Here is a 12,235-nt window from a genome sequence, read left to right on the forward strand (position 1 = left end):
ACTATCCTTCTAGGGTACTTATTCCTTATTTACAAACTCGTACTCCTTCTAGGGTACTTATTCCTTATTTATTTCAAAATATTACTTTTCTTTCTTCTTTCTTTCTTTCTTTCTTTTTCTTTCTTTCTTTCTTTCTTCTCTCTCTTTCTTTCTCACTTTAAGATGAGTCGACTGTCATGTTGTGCGCTGCCTTAAGAAGAGACTTATGCAGTCAGAAACATGCAGCTAGGCAGCAGCTTTTGACCTGCCAATAGCCGTCTCCCTGTAGCCCTGGCTTGAAATTCACTCTGAGGCCAAGTTGGCCTTGAACTCAAAAAGATCCGCCTGCCTCTCCCTCCCAAGTGCTGGGACTACAAGCATCCACCACCATGCCTGGCTTTTTTTTTTTTTTTTTAAAGAAGGGTCTTCTGTAGCCCTTCGAACTCCATGTAGCTAAGGATGATTCTGGATCTTGATCCTCTCGCCTCCTCTAAAGTGCTGAGATTACAGGTGGGCATCAGAAGTGCTTAGAATTTAATTTGCAGTGTTCAGCTGATAGGTTTCCTTGATAACACCCAGAAATTCTACCATGGAAGAGGAACAGGAAATACATAAGATAACGAAGGAAAGTACAAAAATTGAACCCACTCTACTGTGGGTAACACTAATTTATGAAAAACAACAAAATCCACCAGCATTTTCAAATCTCTTCTATTCAAAACTTCAAGTGCTCTAGTAAGACAAAAACTCATCAATATACACATGAATGAACAGAAATATAGAAGTATTAAGGTAGCTCTTTCCCATGTCATTTATTTAATGCTCTTAATTGCTGGGCCATCTCTGCAATCTTTAATGGATCCACATATGACCATGTAACAGAGAGAATGGTAACAGATGAACAGGAGAACATGAGAAAGCTAGCCCTGGACTATGAGACATTTAGGATAGGACAGGGTCATTTTTGTAGTCCTCATAGAATGTGTGTCACTAACTACCACAGAATAAGCAGTTAGTATTTGACAGGTGAATGACAAAGAGCAATAGTTCATAATAGAAAGTCAGGGCAAGCTTTTAAACAGTTACCAGTTATACCATTCCCATGTCAAATCAGCTTGTATCCTGAACATGGCTTGCAAATTCCTATATTAAACTCCCTTAACCCATTCTTTGTCCTTATTCTGACGACTTTTCCAATATGTACTTATATCAGCCAGGCACCAGAAGGTACTACACAGATCTGGCTCTTTCCTACCTTACAGTTTTACAAATGTTTACTTCTGAATGGAGCAGTGTCTCTGGATTCTCACAAACTTCATCTTATCATCAGGTTCTGAATTCCATGATCATATAAAATAAGCCCAGCAATCTAAACATCTAGTTTTTCTACCTTGGAGCATTTATGTTTAAATGATTTACAATGATCTATTTACACTAACTATTATCTGCCTCTCCCATTGAAAGCTTCAAAGAGGACCATGCTTTATGTACCCCCTTCACTAGATATTTAGCTGAACACCTGCTAAAATGCTAGTAAAACTTTGTTCAATGAATGAATAAAATGGAAATGTTCTGCTTGAGATAACTAGTAAAAAATATAAACTATTGTGTTTATGAGAGGTCTGAATTATAGATTAGATTAAAAAAGGAAAATAGAATAAAACATTAGGAAAAATTATCAGGAAAATTTAACAACATAATCTAAGAAGGGCAAAGGAAGCTTTACTAAAGATATGAGAAATAGTTTGGTTTTTTAGCACTTTTATTACTTAGTTTTTCTGGTAATTCCATACTCATATAGAATGCATTCTGATTACCCACCACCCCTTTCCTCTCTTACCTCCCTCCCACTTACAATTCTCTTTCTCATGTTCATATGTTTTTGTTTCATTTTGTGACCCACTGAGTTTAACTAGGGCCATATGTGTGACCATGGATTTAGGATGACGTTTTCTTTCTCATCGAAACCATAAGAAACTGGTTTAAGTTAAGGATTAGCAAAGGATTTTAAATAAAATTTTATCAGAACAAAGCCAATTATTTTTTCTGTACCATTGCTTTTTTACTACAACTTCTGAGTAAAGATCATAGGGCCTAAAAACTGAGAAATACTATTGGTATTTTATATAAAAGTTGCTAGCGCCTAGCTTTAAGTCACTTTCTCAAGAATTTCCATTAGGCATAAAATGCATATTTCAGAAACTTTAACATATAGAAACACTTTAACATACAGATCTAATGAAAAAAAGGATTTACCTTACCTGTCTTCTGAAATACAAGTGCCTTAGTCCCCCCTAAACAATTGTAAACTAACAGCAATTATACTGAATTTATATAACAAAGATGGATCAGTATCTTCAACCAAAAGTGATACAATAGTCACATCATAACTATCTTTATTAATGAGTTTAGAAAATGTAAAACAGGGACAGAAAAAGCAGGGATATCCACAAATAAAAAAGAAAACAACAAAAACTGTCAAGCGATGATTTTCAAATTTCTTCATAAAGCTTAAACAAAAAGGATATTGCTAAAAGACATGGAAAAAATGTGGTATTCTACAACTCCATCACAAACAAATACTTTATTTTGCATACAGAAAAGGTACTATCTTAGGTGAAACTGTTCATTTGACTTCTGTCTCTTGACAAAGGTTAAGCACTAAGTTATACTCAGCAAAAAAACTAGAAAAATACTTATTTGGATCATTTTATATAACAGGCTATCCACAGACTAATTTGAAATCTAAGGAAACAGCTCTAAATGTACGTGTACGTGTGTGAGAGTGTGTGTGTGTGTGTGTGTGTGTGTGTGTGTGTGTGTACGCCTCCATCCTATGGCATGTGTATGGAAGCCAAAGGACCACTTCACTCTTTCTACCATGTGGGTCCCAGGGATCAAACTGAAGTTGCCAAGCTTGGCAGCAGGTGCCTTTACCCACTAAACTATCCTGCTTTGTGTGTGTGTGTGTGTGTGTGTGTGTGTGTGTGTGTGTGTGTGTAAAAGAAAAAGGAAAGGAGTAAAAAATGCATTTCAAAATAATGGCCCAATTTAGACTTCATCCAGAGATTTAAATATTAGTGGCCAAACATGATTCCGGCCCAGTCCTAAGGTAAAGATTGTGCCCACAGGATTATTAATAGTAACATTAAAGCTGAATTTTAGCTTAAGCCAGACACAGGTTCAAACTTCTAGGGTTTAAATTATTCATATGAAAACAGAGTAACTTTGTACAGTAAAATGCCTTCACATGAAAACACTTCAATAAACATGAATAAAGAAAGCAGTGAAGCACTGGCCTAACATGTAGACTTCTGTTAATGCGAGGCTCCTTACTTCACGCATTTAGCTAAATTATAACTTAATTCATTAAAGGCAATTACTACATATTGGAAACAACACATGTAGCTATACTGAGAGTCCCTAAAGCCACTGATAATAGTTTCATGGGTCCCAAAACTCAGAGAGCTTTCATTATTGGATGAAAACAAGGAATTCTGTTAGTCAAATTCTGCTGCATTCTAGCAAATAATGCAAGAATTATGCTGTTTCACTGAACTACCTAGTAGGAATGATGGGAAAGAAATGATAAGGATTCTGAGGGACGATTGCATTTGAGCTAAGAAATGTTAAAAAGCCATTCAACAAAGGACAGCAAGCCTACAAGGAACAGTAATCACTCCCTCAGCTCAATGAAAAAGAAATAAGAAAGGAGATAAAATGCTTTAGATAGAAATCTAATTTGGTTTAACAAAACAAATAAAAACAACCTCAAACAGCTTTTTTTCAGAAGGTGCCATCAAATAAATTGTAAATTCTGTTATAACCTGGATTTCAATTCTGGCATTTTTTTTTTTTTTTAAAGAATTAAAGTGACTGACAATCGATGAAGAACTTTTTCTTTAAAAACAATGCAGTCTAAAATAATGACAATTCAAAATGTAAAAAAAACATGATTTGGAGCTGAAGGTCAGGGAAGTTCATTTGGTTCAAAACGTTAAGAATTTAAGGCTACAGATACACAGGCACACACGTGCGACAAGAAGGAGGAAGCAAGGCTGACCAGATTCTTCTGAAGCTGGTTATATATCAGAAATACAATATAATAAGGTCTTTGGGAAGCCTTCCTTAGTGTAGAGATCCAAAAGTCGGGTAGAACTTTTCATAAGGTAAGCACTGTGAAAACAAGTCTGTGAGCATACTACTCAATCTGCTCCTCCCAATTATTTTACAGGAAACCTTATGGTCAAATAACGGGGAACAGGAAGAATGTGGAAATTACACATACAAACAACTTCAACTTGCTTAATCCATCCAATATCTTTAGACGAGACTCAATAAAAAAACTAACAGGTTCTTTAAAAAAAATATTAAGAACACTGCAACAGCAACTGATACATAATGAAAATTTTATAAGCCAAATTAATATAGGGAATTAATACAGGGGCTTTGTAGTAAGTATTATAGCTCAGTGAATTTCACTTTATTATTTTTTATTTATTTATTTATTTTGGTCTTTTTTGAGACAGGATCTCCCTGTAGCCCCAGCTGTCCTGAAACTCATTATGTAGACCAGGCTGGTCTTGAACTCAGAGATCCGCCTGTCTCTGCCTCCCAAGTGCTGGGATTAAAGGTGTGCGCCACCAATGCCCGGCCACTGAATTTCAGGAAAAAGACATAAGAATTATTCTCATGGCACAAAGAAGGTCAGACTATAACAGTTTCTACTCCATGTGAATGATTATGTTAAAGAGGGGCTGGAGAGATGGCTCTGCAGTTAAGAACAGTGGCTGCTCTTGTGGCTAACAACCTCCTCAAATTCCAATTTCAGGGGTTCTGATGCACTCTTCTGGCCTCTGCAGGTATTGCATACACGGATGCATTTAAATCACGTGCTGGCAAAATAACACTCAAACACATGAAATAAAAATAAATTAAAAAGATTAAAAAAATAAATATTAAAGATACTGAAATAACTTCTTAACATGCAAGATTCTTGCTTGTTTTTTTATTGTTGCTGCCTTTTTCTTTTCTTTCTTTTTTTTTTGAGATAGATTCTCACTATGGAGTTGAGGTTGGCTTGCTTTGAATTTAAAATCTTCCTGCCTTAGCCTCCCAAGTGCTGGAATTATAGGCTTGAATTACCATGCCATCACATTGAAATGGGAATAAACTTACTTTAAATTTGTTAATTGCAAGCAATGGCCTATAATTTTTAGTTACATGATAAGGAAACCATTAATAAAATTATATATAACTATGTAATAATTTCCAGATAGTGCTTTCTATACTATCTTAGAAATATTCACTTTAAAAATTTTTTAAATTTATGTATATCGTGTATTGCCTATATGTATGTAAGTGCACCTGTGTAATGCAATGCCCACAGATGACAGAAGAGAGTGTCAGATCCCATGGAACTGGAGCTACAGACAGTTTCTAGCCTCCATGTGGGTGTTGGAAATAACAGCAGTCAGGATTCTTAACAGCTGAGTCATCTCTCCAGCCCTGAAATATTCACATTTTATGAAATCATCATAGAAGAAAACAAAAACACAAAATTTTCTATGTAGTACAAATTCGATTAGTGTATAAATGCTTAGAAAGACATTTAAAAGTTGACAGTAGCTAACTATATGGGACCATTATGAAAACATTTTTATTTTCCTTTTTATATTGTCTTTGTGTATGTGATATGTGTGTATGTGTATCTATAAGTATTTCAAGGAAAACATCATATATGAATAGATTAAAAAATACAGGCTCCCTAAAGAAAACTCAAAATTAATTTCCAGAATGAGTTCTTAAAAACAAAGACACACTTACCATCACATGACAGAGAAATATAACTTCCTAAGTCATCAGACATGTGTCGCATCACATTTCTACCCATCTGAAGGCCAACGAAGATCCAATAATCTATTGCTGCTCCAAGGATTCCAGTCAGTACGTATGCTAGTTCATGTTTGAAGACCTAACATTAAGATTGGAAAAAAATTACTAAAAAGTAGGGCTTTTCTAGGGTTTACTTTTAATACTTCTTGAGAGGCCAAATGACTAAATATAGGGTATATTATACTACTAATAAAAGAATACTAGCAAATTACCTCTTTCCAACTATCCTACCTCCATGTACCCCTCTTTCTTACTAAACAACCACAATTTTTGAAAATCATTAGTTGGAATGACTGGGACTTTAAGTGTTTCAGGTTTCAGATGTTTTTGGATTTTTAAATCAATCAATCTATCTATCTATCTATCTATCTATCTATCTATCTATCTATCTATCTATCTATCTATCTATCTATCTATCTATCTATCTATACATAAGGGGATTCCCTGGGAAAGGATACAAATTTATATGCACCTTATGTACATACCCTGGAGGTAATTTTTTCACAGTATTTTTAGTTTAATTACATTTAGATTGAGACCTATCACATAAAATCAGGCATGGAATGTTCCACTTGTGGAATCACAGTGCTCAACAATCTTTGGATGCGAGGCTCTTAGGATTCTGGATTAGGGATGTTCAACCCAGATAAAGCAAGCTTTCTATAGACATACATGAATAGCTTATAACAGACAAATAACCTTATCTGAAGATATCAGGTCTTTTAGTCAGGCACTATTTCTATTAACACCACAAGGAAATCTCTGGCTTCTGTGGATTTCTATTAACAAGACTATATACAACCACAAAAGAATACAGATCTGCTATTCTTACCATTCCAATACTGACCTATTTTCCATTTACTTTTTGCTTATTTATTATCATTATTATTTGTGTGTGTGTGTGTGTGTGTGTCCACACATGGGCCGTGGTGTACATGTGGAGGTCAGAAGATAATTTTAGGAAGCCAGTTCTCTCCTTCCATTGCAAGATTTGGGGACTGAGCTCAGGTATTCAGGCTTCTGCAGCAAGTACTTTTGTTCACTGAGCCATCTCATCTGCCTTTTGCTTTGTTTTTGAGAAAGGATCTCCCTCTAGCCTCAGCTGGCTTGGAAATGACTATGTAGATTGGCTAGTCATAATCTGACAGAGATCTACCTGTTTCTGCTTCCCCAGTGTGCTGGGGACCAAAGGCACGTACCACCACACCTAGCTCATTAAAAAAAACCAATTAATTTATATAAAATTCATATAATATATATTATGTTTATACTAGTATTTTGCCTGCATGTATGTTAAGTGTACTCATGCTGTGCAATGCTTGCAGAGGTCAGAAGAGGCTGTCAGATCCCCTGGAACTGGAGTTACAGATGGTTGTTAGCTGTCATGTGGGTGTTGGGAACCAAACCTGGGTCCTCTGCAAGAGCAGCCAGTACTTTTAACAGCTAAGCCCCTCTTTCCATTTTCTAAAGTAGCAATTTCATAAGACTTGAGAAACACAATGAATAAAATCAACAAATGTGTTATAAAGAAAAAGAATAACTCGTTTTATTCATTTGTAATATTTGCCTAATTTTGATATGTAGAGATCAGTTTTAAAGGAAAACTTTTGCATATGGTCTTTTGTATTAAACATTAAATTTCTTTAAGACATATAACAAGGCATAAAAACGTTCTTGTCTGTTTTACTCTAGTGTTTAAAAATATTTTTCTAATCCTGAAAAGTCAGTCAAATTAGGAAGATAAAGTGTAAAAGATTTTGAAAGTACTTTTAAGAATAAAGACTCTCAAAATGACACTAAGACAAGTTGAAATTCCTACATTCTTGCTGTTTGTGTTCTGGGCATGTTGCATGTATGAAAAAAAATCAGCCAATTAACAGTTGGGCACAGGGTATGTGAAACAGTTTTAATAAATGTTACAGTATCCGAACAGATTATAGCTGCTGTGCTTGGTCACCTATGACTAAAGTGGGATTAGGGAGAGAAATTCCTAATGCTCTGAATACTCAGTGACTACTGTACTGACTTCTGCCCTTGTGAACATGTTTCTTATAGAATGTAAGGTATTTTATTAGGAAACCATTCCTTATCCTAAGAAGCAATTAAACAAATGACTTCAAAATGGTCACTCTATTTCTGGTCTGCTATGCTAGTCAAGCAACATATAGATCTGGCTTTTCAAACAGTGATATAGAAGAAAAACCCAGAGTCAGGATTAGCAGCAGGCACACACATCTTCAGGTGCCTTATGGTACTCTGGGGGAAGCATATTACAATTTAGGAGAGAGATCCTGAAATGGCTGAGAAGATTTTAAACTGCATGGTTAGTTAGCAATTGAAACAAGCAAAGCCCTTCTTCTTTTATAATTGGAGGCCACAGGAATGGCTTGTACCTACTAGGTCAGAATTCATGCATACAAACATCATCAACTCTTCTCACACCAATTCACAGGCTTGGTTTAAATCTTACAGTTGCAGCTGTGTGGCATGGGAAGCTAGCAGCTAGATTAGCTGTATCCACAGAACCAATGTCACTCTTATTTAGAGAGTAGTACCAATCTCTAGAGAATGTTGCAAGAAAGCAATTCCATTCTTTGTAAAGCTGACACACAGATAACCACTCTGAGAAAGTGAAGTTAGATCTCAATAAGTTAGCAAAAGAACATAAAATTGATCATGTTCATAGACATATTAAAATTTTTTAAATTGAGCATTATCTATATATGAATACTAGTAATGATAGTACCCAGGAAAGAAGGAAGAGATTGACCTGAATTTAAAATTAGCCTGCCTGCCTTCCTTCCCTTCCTTCCTTCCTTCCTTTCCATTTTGGTCTTTGTGAGACAGGGTCTCCCTGTAGCCCCAAATGGCCTGGAACACTCTACCAGGCTAGCCTCGAATTCAGAGATCTCCTCCTTTTGCCTCCCAAATTTTGGGATTAAAGGCATACGCCACCACACCCAGCTTTAAAATTAGTATTTCTTAATGTAAAATTTACCTTGACATTAGTGTTATTAAGAGGTGAGTAAAAGGGTCTTGCAGTGATTTTGAGGAGCGACTGTAGGTACTTTACTGAAGTTTATTCTTCTGTGTATGTCAGCTAGGTACGGCTATTGCTATATGTCCACAGTAGTAACTTTCTATGCAAAAAGACAGCTTTAAATTTGGACTTGGGATCCTTTCATGCTATATTCCTAACTAGTACACTCACTACAGCCACAGGGCAAAAGCACTGTAGTATGGATTTTACTTGCTGTAACTTGAACTGTGTAAAAACAAAGCTATTATTTTCTTTTTAAAAAAAGTTTTAAAATTATTTGTTTTTGGTATATGAGGAGGGGACAGGGGTATGAAATGGCATAGGTGGTATTGTCAGAGGACAACTTGCAGGAGTCAGTTCTCCTGTTCTATCATGTAGGATCTTGGGATTCAGGTAGTCAGGCTGTCAACTCAATGCTACTGTTTACTGCATGGTACATATATATACTTCAGAATCAGATTAGCAAGAAAATGGCAAATAAGCCATCAAAGGAAAAGAGGTCTTCTTGGAATACAGAAATGTTTGCAAAATTTGAAAGGAGAAAATACGAGTTACCGTAAAAATAAGCAAAGAAATAGACATGATTTGCATATATTATATATTTACCTTAGAATTTCTTTCTAATATGTAAAGCTCTATTACCAAATATTCTGATCAAATATTCCATTATCTGCCAGTAAAGTCACGTCTGGTGTATAAACTTGGCAATTTTCAAAAAAGCTGACTACTCTGCAACATAGAATCAACTATCATCTTGGCCTTTTTGACTCCTGACTCCCAGTACAAACTACTCTGCTGGAAAGATGCAAACAGAGTGCACATACCATACCTCTTCCGATTTTACACATTGGCACTTGAAATACAAGAAAATGGGTTGCAGCAGATTTAGTCTTTAATCAAGGCTTTACCATACCAAGCTGTGACATCTTCAATAAGTTTCTTAAACTCTTTTAACTTTAATTTTCTTACCTTTAAACACAAACCACCTTCCATTGCCACCTATAATTGTAGAGATATGCTTAAATAGCACATAAGGACACTACAAAGAAATGAGACTAACTACTAAAGCTGAAGAAAATTTACAGCTTCTCCATAACCTTGACATGGCCTACCTCTGGTCTTTGCCAAGGAAAGCCCGAAGCTTTCTCAGATTAACGACAATGACATTCACTGCCATTGTGTCATTCTATAATACTTGCTGATTGACAATATGACAAAACAATATTAGCATAAACCGAGGACTTCTGTTTAGCTAATGACTTAAATTGAATGGTTCAACTCAGCAAATCAAGAAACAAATGCTTTACAGTAGAGAAAATGATGTCTGTGAACATGCAAGGAATTCTTGAAACTGGAAACTGCCAAAGAAGATTTAATTAAGTATAGCAATGAATGCTAACAGAAAGCTAGTATAATAAAAAAGCAGTTTATATGAATTTAAAGAACTTAAATATTCAATAAAATATTAACTTTCAAATTTAAAACCAACATTCATATTACAACTGATGCTACAATGTATTACAGATTGCTTCTCAAATACGCTGCTTTTATTTATAAATTTCAACAAAAATCTTTGAGTAAAATATGTATAAATCTGTTACTATTTACTTTTGTGTTTCCCGAGTGATTTCTTATCTGTAGTTATCATTTGATGATTTAGTAAAATTGTGAAAATATTAGTTTATTGTTGTTTCAGTTTCAGATGAGCAATTTCATTTATAATCAAATAGATGAATGAAAAGGGGTTCTAAAAGGCAGAATCATTTTCTATTCTAAGTGATTATGTTATATAAAAAGTAAATTAAAAGGCAAATGGTACTTTATAAGAATATTATAAGCTTCAGATTAGAAGTCCTACACTGAAAAAAGCTGGGTGTGACGGTGCACACGTTGATTACCACACTCAGGAAGCAGAGGTAGGCAGGTCTCTTTGAAATAGAGGTCAAATGTGTCTACATAGCGAGTTCCAGGTCAGCTAGAGCTACAGGGAGATCCTCTCTTAAAAAGGACAAAAAAAGAACAAAACCAATAAAAATATAAATAAGTCCTGTACTCAAGTGTGAGGTATAAATAACCCTATTTGGTTGAATATTTTCAATTTCTGCATATTTGCAGTCATACTTCCTTTGAAATCAGATACACAGGGCCAGTGACATGGCTCAGTGTTTAAAGGCACTTGTCACCAATCCTTAGCAATCTGAGTTCAACCCTTAGGGTCCCCAAGTTGGAAGGAGAAAACCAAGTACTTCACATTGTCCTCTGACTGCCATGCGTGCCAAGGAATGCATGTACCCAGCCCCATACACAAAATAAATAAAAAGCATTTGATATATGGTAATGTTTAATTCAGATGTCTCTCTATTAACTCTCTGCCCTGTTGACCTATCTAATGGAGACAGTGGAGCATTGAAGTTGCCTGCTATTAATGAGTTGGGGTTAATCTGGGTCTTAAAGTCCTGTAGTATTGTTTTTATGAAGTTAGGTGCACCAGAGTTTGGTGAATATATGTTCATGATTATAATATCTTCTTGGTTTATTGTTTCTTTGATCAGAATGAAGTGGCCCTCTTTATCTCTTTTGCTTCCCAGGGCCTGCAAGACCCACCAGCCTCTCTCTGGGGTAAGTCAATCATGCCCTCCTTGGTATATTTTTTTCCATCCTTTCACTTTGAGATAGTGTCTGTCCTTGAAAGTGAGATGAGTTTCTTGCAACAAAAAGATAGGTTATGTTTCTTAATCCATTCACATAGTCTGTGTCTTTTGCCTTGGGAGTTCAGTCCATTAATATGTAAAGTTATTAATGAAAGATGGGTATTGAGTTCTGTCATTTTTATTTCTATTTACATTGTTGATATAGCTATACTTTTCCAGTTATACCTTCATTGGATTTCTTTCTGCAACCCCATAGATACAGTCATTCCTTTCGTCAGCTGTTTGTATTGCTTCCAGAACTCTCTGAAGGCTGGTTTTCTGGACATGAATTCCTTCAGCCTATTCATGTCATGGAAGATTTTTCTTTCCCCTTTGTCTGTAATAGACATTTTGGCTGGGTAAAGCATTCTGGGTTGGCCTCTGTGGTCATTTAAAACTGGGAATACTTTGGTCCAGGCTCTTCTGGCTTTCATAGTTTGCACTGAAAAGTCAGCTGTAATCCTAATGGGTTTTCCTTTATATGTGACTTGTTTCTCTTGCAGCTTTCAGAATTGTCTCTGTTTTGGACGTGTACTGTTTTTACTATGATGTGCCGTGGAGAGTTTCTTTTCTGGTCCTGTCTGTTTGGTGTTCTATATGCTTCTTGTATTTGTATGGGCATGGGGCATGT

General features: G+C 35.6%; 1 protein-coding gene across 2 annotated transcripts in view; it reads right to left on the reverse strand.

Annotated features, from left to right (window-relative positions):
• The window catches only part of Slf1 (SMC5-SMC6 complex localization factor 1), a 67,354-nt gene that overhangs the window by 13,398 nt on the left and 41,721 nt on the right, over positions 1 to 12,235 (reverse strand). For both annotated transcript variants that reach the window (XM_029561740.1, XM_008829330.3), the window contains one exon: positions 5,806 to 5,953. In XM_029561740.1, coding sequence (XP_029417600.1) covers positions 5,806 to 5,953 — 148 coding nt within the window. The remainder of the gene's footprint in view (positions 1 to 5,805; positions 5,954 to 12,235) is intronic.

The sequence above is a fragment of the Nannospalax galili genome, unplaced genomic scaffold, assembly GCF_000622305.1.
Source record: "Nannospalax galili isolate Female #2095 unplaced genomic scaffold, S.galili_v1.0 scaffold173, whole genome shotgun sequence".
In the NCBI taxonomy this organism is placed as follows: Eukaryota; Metazoa; Chordata; class Mammalia; order Rodentia; family Spalacidae; genus Nannospalax; species Nannospalax galili.